This window comes from Pygocentrus nattereri, chromosome 26, assembly GCF_015220715.1.
Source record: "Pygocentrus nattereri isolate fPygNat1 chromosome 26, fPygNat1.pri, whole genome shotgun sequence".
In the NCBI taxonomy this organism is placed as follows: domain Eukaryota; kingdom Metazoa; phylum Chordata; class Actinopteri; order Characiformes; family Serrasalmidae; genus Pygocentrus; species Pygocentrus nattereri.
The window spans coordinates 27,847,209-27,862,206 of NC_051236.1; the positions used below are offsets into that span (position 1 = coordinate 27,847,209).

Below are 14,998 nucleotides of genomic sequence, written 5' to 3' on the forward strand. Positions count from 1 at the left end.
GCCGTACTAATGATATGCGCATGCTCGGTAGGACTGCTGGAGGACACAGTTTATCGCCTGAGCAGCTCGATGAGGCTTGGCTTGGCGAAAGCGGTTTCTGTTACACATAAAGCAAATGTCTGCCCGTTTATTCCTCATAGGAACCTTATAGCTGAGATAAAAAGAGAAATCTGTGGCTGTGGCTAGTTTTGCCACTGATGCACAGCTGTAAGAAACACGTGGGTTCGCAACACTAATAAACGAGATTTACGTCACGCTGTAAAAGAGTTAGAACTACAGCTGTTGCTGTGTCAAGTCTGGATTTTACATTATTGCATAAACAGTGCATTTCTCTACTTTTTTGGCTTCAAAGCGTATTTTACCGCTGCTCCCCAGCTAACACAATGACGTTGCGACAACATTCTGACAACGTAGTGACAACGTTGTCAGTACGACGTCACAATCTGTTAGAATCCTTATAAATACCATTACGTTGTGCATAGAACGCCGTGGAAGTCGTCATAGCCGTTGTAGTCGTTGTAGCCCGTGCGACGGCTACCCAGCAAACACAATATTGATGCAACGTTGATACAACGTTGATACAACGTTGTCGAAGTGCTGCTTCCACGCACAACATAATGGAAGGTTGTGACATCGTTACTGACATATTTGCCACAAAGCTGTCAGTTAACATTTTCACAACGTTCTGAGCAATTACATTTAAACGTGATAACCAAAACACGGGCCATCGCAACGTGACTGTGTTTGCTGATTGTTTACTGATTGATACAGGAGTCCGCGCGGTTGCCCCGTCTATAGTACAGGCTGCAGTCGAAAGGTCAGGAAACTCATCTCTGAGCTGGACACGTAGTGGGGCAGGTGCAGCGACCTCAGCACGAAAGCACTCGCTGTTGCAGACAGGACAGCGGCCTAAACTGTCTGTGTGGTGTGGAGCATGGAGGCAGGATCCACAGTGAGCGCTGTGAGGAGCCAGAGGGTTTTGACTGGGGAGGACATCAGGCCTGCGCTCCTCACCATCAAAGAAGGAAAGATCCACAAGGTCCTGCCTGATCTAGGAGCCGCTCTGCACACAGCTGGTGAGGTGAGCCGGAGTCTGAGTGAGACAGAGACCTCTACTGGAGACAGACGAAACTGCAGCTTTCTCACACGATAATGTAAACGCCTTAAAAGATGGATGTAATTTACACAGTTTCCCCCCATCCTAGTTTATGTAGTCAGTCAGTCTATGCATACTGGGTCTTTAGTGATTACAATGAGGCTGATGTAACTAACAGGCTACACAGCTGAGTGTGTGAACAATCATCACACACTTGCTTCAAACTGCGCCAGACTGTTAAATAATCTCAAGACCTGCTAATCTGGCTTCTGACATAGCGAGAAATCCTGGCACACAGCTGGAAACAGGAGTAGCGGCTGTCTTTTGTCTATAGTTGTTTCATTTGTTATTAATAGCAGTTAAAGATGACTTGTTCGGTAAATTAGCTAAACTACTTCAGACACTACATACGTCTTGCCAGATCGACCACATTTGAAGTAAAAGAAAAAAATGTGTACATTTGTAATTGTGTAATTTTTTTGGAGAAAGTATTTGTTTAATATGGAAACTCGTTCTCAACTCTTAAAATAAAAACAAAAAAATCCAGCGCCTAATTTTTAAAGTCATAATCAATTGCTGTGCTATTATTTGGAGATACTAAGCCATTACTTGAAATAATATCTAACAAGAAAGCATCTCAAAATAATGACTTGGTATCTCAAAGTAATGAGATAGTATTGCAAAAATAGGCGTAGGGGTCCTTTTACTCTTATGGGGTCTTTGGCACCCCTCCAGTCCCCCCCTATCTGTTCAAACCTAGAGATCTAGAGACAACCAAGGGTTTCTTAGTGAGTCAGTTCCATATGATTCTCAGCTGAAATTCAGTTCTCTGCTGTCGTGCCTGTTATGTTTGTATTGTTTGTTGATTAAGCTACGGAAGCCCATTCTCGACACTTAAAATAAGAAAAAAATCCAGCGCCTAGTTATTCATTTTTCATTATGAAGTGAATTGCGTTGCCGTTGCGCAACAGTCAAAAAAACGACCAGAACTTTAACCATTTGCCTGGCAAACTGAAGCCTAGGATGCACCAGACCGGCCTCCTGACGGTAGAATCAGTTTTTTGTCTACTTGAATAATGTACTTTAATTAACCGAGAAAGGCTGTTAGACCTTCGTGCCAATGTGTCTTGTCAGGTTCCAAGTCAAAGTGGCTCTAAGTGTGTTTTTCTTTTCTTTTTTAACTTTACTTACACCGAGAAAAAGAGAGTCATAAAACAAGAGTTAGGCTGAATCAAGAAAAATGCTGTAAGACAAACTTATATTCATACAGATATAAAGGTAAATGACTCCTACGTAGTAATACTTTTCAAAAACCGGCACTTCACAAAATGATATTGTGGAACAGTATATATTCATCTGTATATAGGCCTAGGTCACCCCCTAGTCAGACCTTTAACCAGGGGACCCCCCCATAGACCTCTGCCTCAATTTGAAGCCCCACTGTATTTTATCTCAGGTGCGCCTCATGTGTTCTAGTAATAGTTTAGCACATGCTATGTGTTCACTGTGTGAAGGTTCTGGATGTGGGGAACAGTCTGGTGATGCCAGGTATAGTGGACTGCCATGTTCACGTCAACGAGCCAGGACGGACCTCCTGGGAAGGGTACTGGACCGCGACACGGGCTGCAGCAGCAGGGGGGGTGACCACCATTGTGGACATGCCCCTGTAAGAACACACATATGCAAACACAAGCGCACACAACAAAGTCATTCACTATAAAACACTGACAGCAAGGGAAAACACAGCTAGAAAGAAAGAAATGATTACCCCGCATCTCAGTTTCATCCAGCCTGTGCTTTCCTTTCTGTAAGAAAAGCATAAGACTGAATGACACGTGGTGTTTTTACGGCCTCATCCACAGCAATAGTATTCCACCAACCACCAGTCTCGAGAACTTCCAGGAGAAACTGCAATCTGCTAGCGGCCGATGCTTTGTGGACACAGCATTCTGGGGAGGGGTCATTCCTGGCAACCAGGTAATGTGATAATCCCTAGCTGATGCTTACTTCTCATACCGCTTTCAAACATATGGCTTTAAATTAAAGTCAATCTAAAAAGCTTTGTTACCACCTTTAAGGCAAAACTTCAAATAGAAATCTTTGCATAAAGTCATTCTAAATACTTCTGTTAGCGCTTTTAAGACGAGTTTAAACACGTCTTTAAGTTAAGTCAGTCTAAATACTTCTGTTAGCGCTTTTAAGACAAGTTTAAACACGTCTTTAAGTTAAGTCGGTCTAAATACTTCTGTTAGAGCTTTTAAGACGAGTTCAGACACGTCTTTAAGTTAAGTCGGTCTAAATACTTCTGTTAGCGCTTTTAAGACGAGTTTAAACACGTCTTTAAGTTAAGTCGGTCTAAATACTTCTGTTAGCGCTTTTAAGACGAGTTTAAACACGTCTTTAAGTTAAGTCGGTCTAAATACTTCTGTTAGCGCTTTTAAGACGAGTTTAAACACGTCTTTAAGTTAAGTCGGTCTAAATACTTCTGTTAGCGCTTTTAAGACGAGTTTAAACACGTCTTTAAGTTAAGTCATTCTAAATACTTCTGTTAGCGCTTTTAAGACGAGTTTAAACACGTCTTTAAGTTAAGTCAGTCTAAATACTTCTGTTAGCGCTTTTAAGACGAGTTTAAACACGTCTTTAAGTTAAGTCAGTCTAAATACTTCTGTTAGCGCTTTTAAGACAAGTTTAAACACGTCTTTAAGTTAAGTCGGTCTAAATACTTCTGTTAGAGCTTTTAAGACGAGTTCAGACACGTCTTTAAGTTAAGTCAGTCTAAATACTTCTGTTAGCGCTTTTAAGACAAGTTTAAACACGTCTTTAAGTTAAGTCGGTCTAAATACTTCTGTTAGCGCTTTTAAGACAAGTTTAAACACGTCTTTAAGTTAAGTCGGTCTAAATACTTCTGTTAGCGCTTTTAAGACGAGTTTAAACACGTCTTTAAGTTAAGTCGGTCTAAATACTTCTGTTAGCGCTTTTAAGACGAGTTCAGACACGTCTTTAAGTTAAGTCGGTCTAAATACTTCTGTTAGCGCTTTTAAGACGAGTTTAAACACGTCTTTAAGTTAAGTCGGTCTAAATACTTCTGTTAGCGCTTTTAAGACGAGTTCAGACACGTCTTTAAGTTAAGTCGGTCTAAATACTTCTGTTAGCGCTTTTAAGACGAGTTCAGACACGTCTTTAAGTTAAGTCAGTCTAAATACTTCTGTTAGCGCTTTTAAGACGAGTTTAAACACGTCTTTAAGTTAAGTCGGTCTAAATACTTCTGTTAGAGCTTTTAAGACGAGTTCAGACACGTCTTTAAGTTAAGTCAGTCTAAATACTTCTGTTAGCGCTTTTAAGACAAGTTTAAACACGTCTTTAAGTTAAGTCAGTCTAAATACTTCTGTTAGCGCTTTTAAGACGAGTTTAAACACGTCTTTAAGTTAAGTCGGTCTAAATACTTCTGTTAGTGCTTTTAAGACGAGTTCAGACACGTCTTTAAGTTAAGTCAGTCTAAATACTTCTGTTAGCGCTTTTAAGACGAGTTTAAACACGTCTTTAAGTTAAGTCAGTCTAAATACTTCTGTTAGCGCTTTTAAGACGAGTTTAAACACGTCTTTAAGTTAAGTCAGTCTAAATACTTCTGTTAGCGCTTTTAAGACGAGTTTAAACACGTCTTTAAGTTAAGTCGGTCTAAATACTTCTGTTAGAGCTTTTAAGACGAGTTCAGACACGTCTTTAAGTTAAGTCAGTCTAAATACTTCTGTTAGCGCTTTTAAGACAAGTTTAAACACGTCTTTAAGTTAAGTCAGTCTAAATACTTCTGTTAGCGCTTTTAAGACGAGTTTAAACACGTCTTTAAGTTAAGTCGGTCTAAATACTTCTGTTAGCGCTTTTAAGACGAGTTCAGACACGTCTTTAAGTTAAGTCAGTCTAAATACTTCTGTTAGCGCTTTTAAGACGAGTTTAAACACGTCTTTAAGTTAAGTCGGTCTAAATACTTCACCAGTTTTATGCCAAGACTTAAAACAATACATCTTTATATCAGCATTTTGAAGGTGCTTGGCTCGAAATAGAACCAAAACATTTCTTCTGTTGTTACAAGCTTCACATCATAACCATAGCAACCGTTTTTGGTGCTATGCTGAACCCTTTTCAAAAAGGTTCTATATAGAACCATACACAACACGTTCTCCATCAATCAGAAGAGTCATTTCATGATTCATTTCAAGAACCATTTAATCATACAAGGGATTCTTTTTGTGTATATGGTTATATATAAAATATTAATAAAAAAAAGTTTAAAAAACTGACGGCAAGGTCAAATTTTGTAGATAAAATATTGCTCCTAAAAAGTGCATCCTTTGAAAAATTGATCTGCTGACACCATGTAGTTGTATATACATAGCTGTGATATATATCACTATTGTCAGAAGAAAATTTCATATCTACACAATAGTAACTTTACAGGAGAAAGGAAAAAACTACTTTTGATGTAAGTCAATGGAACCAGACTTTTTGCCAAGTCACTTTGATCTATTTTTTTGGTCCATTCTTCATGAAATTTACACACAATGTAAAGGCCATTTGGAGATTTTCTTCTGACAGCGGAGATTATATATATATATATTTATATATTTGAAATTTGTAATGGTTGCTTGGAATTGAGTTGCTTGAATCTTGTGTTATAATCTATGACGTAACTATACAAAACCTTCAGTTGGCATGGAATGACCCATGCGCTTTACAAATAACACGTACTTAATTGTTAACTGGACAGCGATTCAGCGCATTATGAAAGCTGGAATTTCACCAAGACTTGATATGATTGTTTTTGCCATTTGAGAATAGACTGAATACAAAAATGTGATAGACATATAATTTTTGTGTTTTTTATGTAGCCTGAGAATTTTACTTTGGCCAAAAAAGTGCGTTCTTTATTGAATATTGATTGATAATTATCAATACGAACATTCAGTGACAATTAAGTTCTATCCTCAGATGCATTTTACATGTCTATTACTTTTACACCTCTGTCACTAAATCAGCAGTGCTGCTGTGTATCTCTCTACTTCAGCTGGAGCTGAGGCCCATGGTGCAGGCCGGAGTGGCCGGATTTAAATGCTTTTTGATCCACAGTGGAGTGGACGAGTTCCCCCATGTGAGAGACAGTGACCTGCACACTGCCATGAGGCAGCTCCAAGGCTCAGGAAGTGTTCTGCTGGTGAGCCATCTGCTCTCTTTCATCACCTCTATGTTGCTGATTGTTTTATTCACTGGCTGTCCACACACAGCTGTTCGGTCATTCTGCCTCATCTGTGAGACTCCTCTCAGTATAATGAGTCCAGATTTATGAAGCAACAAAGTTCTGAAGATACACTATGAATATGATATAAGACTTTAATGGCCAGGTAATTGCAATTCCGCATTTTATATCATTTACAAACCTTATAAATGTTGAGGGAATGATTTTGAAGGAGATAAAGGGACGATAATTAGTGAGGTATTTTATCTCTTTAAATATATCTGTATTAAATCTGTTTAAATCACGTCACAGAGACAAATCACATGCTCACCAACTTCATTGTAATGCTGCTGTTACACAGTTTCATGCAGAGAAGGAGATCCAGCAGCCACTGGCCGAAGACAGGGGTGAGCAGTAGTTAATTCCACTAAGTTTTGAGTGCTAACATATGTTTATCGTTCTAAAAATCAAATGTGCAGTTGTATACAAAAGTATGAGCAACCAGATTACACAGTTTGTTGATTTCTGAAGTGAAAATAAGTAAACACTATCTCTGCAGCAAACTGTGTAAAATATCTTTCTGCAAATGTTAATGCATAGCAACTTTATATTAAATTAACCTACAAAATAGAAAAAATTATATAGTAATTCTAGTGTGTGAAAAAGTTTGGACCCCTTTCCAGTTGTAAGGTGTCAGAACTTAATTAACTCATTAATCCTCCATTATTAATCCTCCATAATACTCATTCTGACCCTGTAGGCAGATCAAGAATATTCATTAGGAATTATTGGCCAATGACAATATCAGAGTGTAATTAATTCACTTCAAACCTTGTGCTGACACTCAGTAACCACGGGGAAGACTATAAAAATATTAAAACATGCAATTTCCACTGTCCAAAATGTAATTAAGAAATGCCAGCTAAGGTGAAGTGTAGAAGTCAAGGCAAGATCTGGAAGACCAAGAAAACTATCAGATAGAACGGCTCATATGCTGACCCGAAGGGCAAAATAAAACCCTCATCTGACAGCAAAGCACCTCCAGGAAGGTTTAGCTGACGTAGGAGTGGCGGGGCACTGTTCTGCTGTGCAGCGCCGCTTTTACAAACATGATCCCATCAAAAATGTCTGACACATGCAAAACAACATCTAGATATGCCAGAGGCATTTTAGATATGCTGTGGACTGATATAGTGAAAAATGGAAAATTTAACTACAATTATCAAATATGTTTATGTTTAATGAAAATGAAAGCAGCATTTGATGATAAGAACACCTTGTTAACTGTAAAGTATGGTGTATAACTATTATGCTTTGGGGCTGTTTTGGAGCCAATGGTACAAGAAACATTGCACAGGTAGATAGAAGACAGTTTTGGACAGGCAACATGCCAACTATTTTACTTTTCTCTATTTTTTAAATTAATTAACTAATTATTTAGAGTAACTGTGCATTAATGTTTGCAGAATGTAAAACAAATTATATATATATAATCTGCATCCTTGGGTTCATGAAAGGTGCTAAAGGAATTGAACTTGAACTGAGTTAATTGAGTTGAATTAATATATATATTGGCTGTTACTTTGTTCGTGATATGAAAACAGCTGTATTCATTACCCTTTTCCTCAGATCCTTGTGAGTACTCCACCTTTCTAAGGTCTCGACCTGATGTCATGGAGCTTGAGGCCATCCGAACAGTCACTGAACTCTGCCTTCAGTACCAGTCAGTTCAAATAATACTTCTGTTATATTATATTCACTAAGCACTATATACAGCAACAGGAGTACATACAGTGCATTTCAAAGGTCTGTAGACACCCATTCATTCATTGTTTCTTCTGAAATGATGGATAATAATAGAGATATTAATCTTCTGGGAAAGCTTAACACTAGATTTTGATGTTGCACTGGGTAGTTTAGTGATACACTAGATGATTTAGAAGCATTAAATCCTTTGGACATATGGTTCCCATCACCACTATTAAGAAGAGTCCTGACTCATCAAGTTTCTCTAGAATGGCACATTTCACTTCAGACCACTCTGAATGACTTTGTTTATATCTAAGTGGTTTAATTATGTAGACTTTTAGAAAAAGATTTCCTATGTATAGTAATGTGTAGGTATTCTGTATTTTCTTGGACATATAGTCTGGAAGCAGTAGTCACTCATGCTGTATTAATACTAGCCTGAACATTGGCACAGTGCACTCTCTCCGTCTTCCGTTATTACCTTTAAAAATGGAATCATATATTGATAAATGAAACATTTAATTTTGGCCTTATTTTACTTGTTTCCAGTGTGATGTGATCAGCAGTAAGAGTTTTATACGTACAATTTCTTTCTGCAGAGTTCGTTGCCACATTGTGCACTTATCCTCAGCCCAGTCTCTGGAGCTAATCCGGACAGCCAGAAAGGCTGGAGCTCCTTTAACAGTGGAGACAACCCACCACTACCTCACCTTGTCTGCAGAGGACATCCCATCCGGAGCAACCCAGTTCAAATGCTGTCCACCCATCCGAAGCATAGCCAACCAGGTGGGATTCCTACAATGAGACAATTTCTCTCTTTTTGTCCATAATTTATTATCTGGATCTTATTTTAATGCGTCAGCTAACTGTCCTCACAGCTTTCACCATCAGCGCTACAGCTCAGCAAACTTTTCTTGAAATATATAAATATGCATTTAAAACAGTATCCTCATTTTCTTGTCTTTGAGGACAACAACATTGCACAGTTCAGTTCTTTTTTCTTTCACCTTTTCCTATTAGTGCTGAGTTTGATCAGGTGGGCTAGAGGAGGAGAAACTCTATGGTGTGCAGTGCTGCAGTCTTCCAATGCTGACGTGTTAGAACCCTGATCCAAACATTAAAATTCATGTTTCTTGCATTTCTCCCAGGAGCAGCTGTGGTCAGCTCTGAGTGCTGGTGATATAGACATGGTTGTGTCGGACCACTCGCCCTGTACGCCAAACCTGAAGCACCTGGACAGCGGGGATTTCACTCAGGCATGGGGCGGCATCTCCTCTCTGCAGTTTGGTAGGATGTGCCACATCCCGTTACATTAAAGGAGACCCCTTGATTCTGATGATACGCATGCGCCAAAGTTCTGCTCCATGCAAAGCAGAGGTTCAGGACCTGTTTACCAGCCTGACTAATAAGTTACATCACACATGCTGATGTTTAAAGATCGGGGCAAAGTCCCTGCCCAGTCCTACTCATGCGTAGTTCCAAGAGATAATGGTGTTCTTTTCTGCTATCTAGTAATAGGCTATAGAATAAGTAACTACAGTACTTGGATTCATATATGAACAGAGCTCAATTAATTACACAATGCTGAAGAAGTATATAACAGTTCAAAATGCTTTATCTATATATTTACATTCACAGCATTTGGCTGACGCTGTTATCCAAAGCGACTTACAATTTGATTATTTTACACAGGTAGGCCAAGGTAGTGTTAGAAGTGTAGGGTGCTTGTCCAGGCAGGGGATTGAATCCCAGTCTACAGCATATAAGGCAGAGGTGCTACCCACTACACTACACCAACAATTTAAAATGATTCTGAAATACCAGACCTGTGGAAGTTCACAAGTTTATAGAATTACAAATTTATCATCAAAGAAATACCTGGTGGTTGATTGGTAACAGGTCATTTACATGACTGGGTATAAAAAAGGCATCCCAGGGAGGCAGAGTCTTTCAGAAGTAATGATGAGGAGGGGTCCCCACCACTCTATGAATGACCGCATGGGCAAATAGTGCAATAGTGCAACAATTCAAGAATAACATTTCTCAACATTAAAAGATTCAGAGAATCTGGAGAAGTCATGATTCTGTAGTGGAAATCACTGCATGGGCTCAGGAACACTTCTGAAAACCACTGTCTATGAAAACAGTTCATCACTGCATCCACAAATGCAAGTTAAAACTGAAACATGCAAAGAAGAAATCGATCATATATAAACAGCATCCAGAAATGCTGCCACCTTCTCTGGTCCAGAGTTCATTTAAAAAGGACTAAGGCAAAGTGGAAAAATGTCCTGTGGTCCAACCAATAAATGTTTGAAATTTTTGGAAATCATGGATGCGGTGTCCTCCAGGCTAAAGACCACTCAACCAATCAGTGCACAGTTCAACAGCCAGTATTCATGATGGTATAGAGTGCATTAGTGCACACCACTGATGCTGAACGATATGTACATGATTTGGCAACTTATGCTGCCATCCAGACAACATCTTTTTCAGGGAAGGCCTTGCTTATTTCAGCAACACAATACCCAACCACATTCTGTATGTATTACAACACTATTGCTCCATAGTGCTAAACTGGCCTACCTGCAGTCCAGACCTGTCAGCACTGATAACATTTGGCACATTATGAAATGAAGATACAACAAAGGAGCCCCCAAACTGTCGAGCAGCTGAAATCCTATATCAAATGAGGAATGCGAAAACATTTCTCTTTCAAAACTACAACAGTGTCTCCTCTGTTCCCAAACACAGTGTCGTTCAAAGAAGAGTTGATGAGAACCAGTAGTAAACATGTCCGCATCCCAACTTTTTTGGAACATGTTGTTGGCATCAAATTCAAAATGGACATATATTTTGAATTAAGCATGGGTGTGTGACAATGTCTAGACTTGTGTTGCTTCAAAATTTTTTCAGTGACAATACAGCTTTCACTGATGTGCAGGTTATCCAGTAATACCTCCTACACCATGACAAACACTTTTTTTAAACTTAATACAGTCTGGACAGTGCCATTATTTGGCCCAGAGAACCCAATGTGCTTTAATTGCATGAATATTCTGAAACGTTGACTCTTCAGACCACAGTACGTTTCCATCCTTGCTCCTAAAGAACTAGGCCTTTCCTGGTGCTCCTTATATTGAAGCATGATGGGATTGCTTGTTTAACTGTAAATGGTCAGGCCCACTGGCAGGCCCATAGTTTTATTACACACTTCTATAATCTAAAGCTTGCATTGAAGTTCCTGTAGTTCCTGAACAATAAGAATAATTAGTTTGTGATAATCCTGGGATTTTAAGAGGTCAAGATATTTATGTATTTACAAAAAAAGCTGAAGCTGATAAGATAAAACATCTTGTCTTTGCACTGGTTTTGTTTAAACACAGGTTAAAGTAGGTTTATAAATCACTGCTATCTGTTTTATATTCATTTTTTACCTTCTATGCCCACCATCCTACTCTCTTTTTTGGAATTGCGGTTGTACTATAATTATAATAAACTAATACATCGCTAATTAATTATACAATGCTAAAATGTTTTGGTGTTTGAGTATCCAGTTGTATGCAAATGGCTCTGCAATATGTTTATAAAACTGCCTATTGATGTATTGATTTATTTATTTAACGTGTAGTTTCTTTCTCTGTGATTTAAATCTCTACCATTTCTCGGTCCAGGCCTTCCTCTGTTCTGGACTTCAGCCTGTAAGAGAGGTTTTTCCTTTCCTGACGTAGTAAGAGTCCTGTGTAAAAAACCTGCACAACTGTGTCGCCTTGACAACCAGAAAGGGAGTCTACTGCCAGGTCACGACGCAGACTTAGTCATCTGGGATCCAGAGAGAGAGTTTGTGGTGAATAAAAGGGTTTAATATTTCACACAGCTAGAATAGTGTGCTTTTAAATCCTCTAAAGATAGAAGAAAAGGCCAGCATGTCGCATTAGATTAGCACCATGTCAAGGATCACTTTAAACCTTATTTCTAATATTAGTCTTTATGTGGACTGGTGTAGCGACTGTGTAATATTTCCTTCTGCCATTTTCCAGGTGAAAGAGGAAAACATACATCACAAAAACAAAGTGAGTGACTTATTTATTCTGTTAAAGAAGAAGGAGTGCAGATGACATTAAATCTCTCTCTTTGTCTTTTCAGTTGACTCCATATCTTGGCGTTACGCTGCATGGAGAGGTTAAAGGTACCATAGTTCGAGGAAAGCTTGTGTACTTCAATGGCTCCTTTAGTCCTCAGCCTCTAGGAGAACAACTACTTATAAACCACAACGTGGCTCAGACAGCTCTGTGAAGACAAAAAAAATGCCAATGCTGCTGTTCACCTTGCAGATAGTTAATAGATACACTATACAGCCAAGAGTATGTGTACACCAGACCATCACACCTATATGAGCCTCCTGGAGATCCCATTCCAAAGCCATGGGCATTAATATGGAATTGTCCGTCTATGCGGCTGTATATGGGTTTCCTGTTTACACACATTACTGGGTGCATGTTCAGCCAGGGGCAAAAACTTTGGTAATTTAGCCAAATGTTACGATTATTGCAGATTGTGCATTGCTTGTAAATTCTCATTGACTCAGTAATAAGATGCCATTTCAGACTTGGATCAGTTTGTCTGTCTTTCATTTGTATATTAATATAACATTGTGTAAAACATTAGTTAGCAATAGTTGACTGTCAGTCAGGCTTGTCATCAGGTCTCTAGGAACACCTCACTGAGTTACTGAGTTAGCTATTAAATGGGAAATTGGAGCTATCCAGTATCCTTGCTGACATGTCCTATGAATTTTACTCAACTTGTTTGGTTTAGTCGTTACTTGACAATATCAGGAGCCTGGCAGTACTGTTAGCATCACAAAGCTAATGCTGTGTTCAGATGTTCACTGGAAGGTTGTATATACTAGATGGTTAACTAGTAAATACAACTAAACTCTGTTCTTTTGTTTATTCAACATGGAAGTCTGAAGAATACAATCCTGCTTTTTCTTTGCTGTGTTAAAAAGCACATACGTAGATCTATAGAAGCAGGTCAGTTTATATATATATAAAAAAAATTATATATATATATATATATATATATATATATATTTTTTTTTTTTTTTTTTTTTTTTTTTTTTTCACATTCACTGCAAATTGATTACTTTTCATATATCAAAGTTCACATTATATGTTTCGTAAACACATTTATCATCTAGAATCCCGTGTTCAGTTGTGTGTGACTTGGCAGTTAATAAGCTTGTTAGGTCTGGGACTGAGGAAAGGACTGGCACAGATTGCATTGGAAGCCTAGGTAACTCACACCATGCCAATTACCTCAATAAATTACTGCATCTCCTCTGCACAACAACTTGTCATTGTTGCTTTATGCCATAATGAAAGATGCTTTCTGTTGCTTGCTGCCCCCTAGCTGCTCACGCATCTCTGATGACGTTGCCCAGAAACATGTCTATAACAGACTACTATTCTTAGAAGGCATTCAACAAGATTTTGCAGTGTGTCAGTGGAAATTTGTGCTCAATTAATTTTTGGATACAGGTGCACAGTCATGCTGGAACAGGAAAGGGCCTCAAATTTGGAAGCATAAGATGTATTTATATAAAAATACATCTTTAAGAGTGGTTTAATGTAAAATGCCTAATTGTCTCTAAAAAGTCCTAATTGGAACCAGATGTCTGACACATCTAATGCCCCCAAAGCTACCTCAGAGAATGTTAGAGGAAACCATACATTACCTGATGCCTGGATATTTAATTTTTTGGCACATTTTCTACATTTCAATAAAACACTTAAGTTTGAAGTATGAATGGTAGGAGGCAATATAGCTGTGCCTTGATTACATTTTGTGGTAACCTGTTTAATACGCTGGAAAACGTGAGGACACTGGGAGCAGGGTATGGACACAAGGAACTTTGTCTAAGTTTGTGAAGCTAAATAAAAACTGCCTCAGTGTTTCAGCCTTTGATTATGCTCAGTTCCTCTGTGTCTCTCCTGGGCTACTTCTCTCTCTCTGAGGTCTCTACCCGCTTACTGAGAAAAGACATGGCTATAAATAGTCAGAAACATCACACGTGAACAGCATCAGCTACTCAGCTTGTGGTTTGAACATGTGACTCTCGAGCATACCCCTCCACAAAATTCAGTCTGTATTCAGGTCAAATGACGCAAAAACAGTGTAACAGGGGTTTTGCTTTTCATTTAAACATACACTGCTCAAAAAAATAAAGGGAACACTTAAACAACACAATATAACTCCAAGTATAATGATGCAAGGTACCCCTTAGCACATTACCACTATAAATGACTGTAGACATACTTACCTGTTCTAACATGCACTGCTCATACTCACCTGCAGGTCCTAAAAGAGTATTGATTGTGACTCCTGGGCTTTTACTTACCTGGGCGAGTCCACCCTCTGTAGTAGAGGAGGGGAGTGAGAACCGGTAAATACAAAGAGAAAAGTGAATCATGTGAACATTGCAAATAACAGTGATTGATTACTGTTTCTATGGCCTTGTATTTTGATGGCCATGTATAATGTTGTACCATATTCATTTCAGCATGTAAATATGAAATGTATGGTTTATTTTCCTACCTGTGGGGGGAATGGAATAGCTTGGGGGAGGAGCTACCTGTATATATACGGCTCCGTAACCACAGACTTCTTTTTCCCCTTTGGTAGCAGTGCTTGACTGCACCTGTTTGTAAGGATTATTTGCGTGACTAGACTTATGTGACTTTGCAGCCACAGTCTAATTGCCTCTGTTGATTGAGGTTGCTTGGGTTTTTTTTCCTTTCAGTTTTAAAAGTGCGCCTGTAAATACACAGTTGTGGCAATAAAAGGTGACGGGTTAAACGAAGAATTTCTCTACTCCTGCCCCTTTCTTTTTCAGTGCCTAGCTGCTTGCCCTACACTACCCA

General features: G+C 38.8%; 1 protein-coding gene and 1 long non-coding RNA gene across 3 annotated transcripts; one reads left to right on the forward strand and one right to left on the reverse strand.

Annotated features, from left to right (window-relative positions):
- The first annotated feature begins 827 nt into the window (after positions 1 to 827).
- Positions 828 to 12,686, forward strand: zgc:103559. Of its 2 annotated transcripts, none has more exons than XM_017697967.1 (11): positions 828 to 1,081; positions 2,611 to 2,762; positions 2,959 to 3,073; positions 6,156 to 6,302; positions 6,685 to 6,730; positions 7,953 to 8,046; positions 8,672 to 8,858; positions 9,221 to 9,359; positions 11,747 to 11,919; positions 12,113 to 12,145; positions 12,219 to 12,686. In XM_017697967.1, exons 1-11 carry the CDS (start codon positions 935 to 937, stop codon positions 12,366 to 12,368), a joined length of 1,383 nt encoding a protein of 460 aa, XP_017553456.1. In that variant the 5' UTR covers positions 828 to 934; the 3' UTR covers positions 12,369 to 12,686. The 2 variants fall into 2 exon arrangements, with proteins under 2 accessions (XP_017553456.1, XP_017553457.1); XM_017697968.1 differs by having other exon boundaries at positions 991 to 1,076.
- On the reverse strand, positions 12,142 to 14,432 carry LOC108427665. The gene is made up of 2 exons (XR_001857874.2): positions 14,398 to 14,432; positions 12,142 to 12,362 (listed from the first exon to the last, which is right to left on the reverse strand). It is a non-coding gene; the product is annotated as an uncharacterized LOC108427665 (long non-coding RNA).
- Positions 14,433 to 14,998: the final 566 nt, after the last annotated feature.

Excerpts from the sequence above, each read along its gene's own strand:
- zgc:103559 (XM_017697967.1), top strand. The coding sequence starts at position 935 with ATGGAGGCAGGATCCACAGTGAGCGCTGTGAGGAGCCAGAGGGTTTTG. Across the intron at positions 6,731-7,952 it reads GCCACTGGCCGAAGACAGGG|ATCCTTGTGAGTACTCCACC; the intron begins GTGAGCAGTAGT and ends CCTTTTCCTCAG. Across the intron at positions 8,859-9,220 it reads TCCGAAGCATAGCCAACCAG|GAGCAGCTGTGGTCAGCTCT; the intron begins GTGGGATTCCTA and ends CATTTCTCCCAG.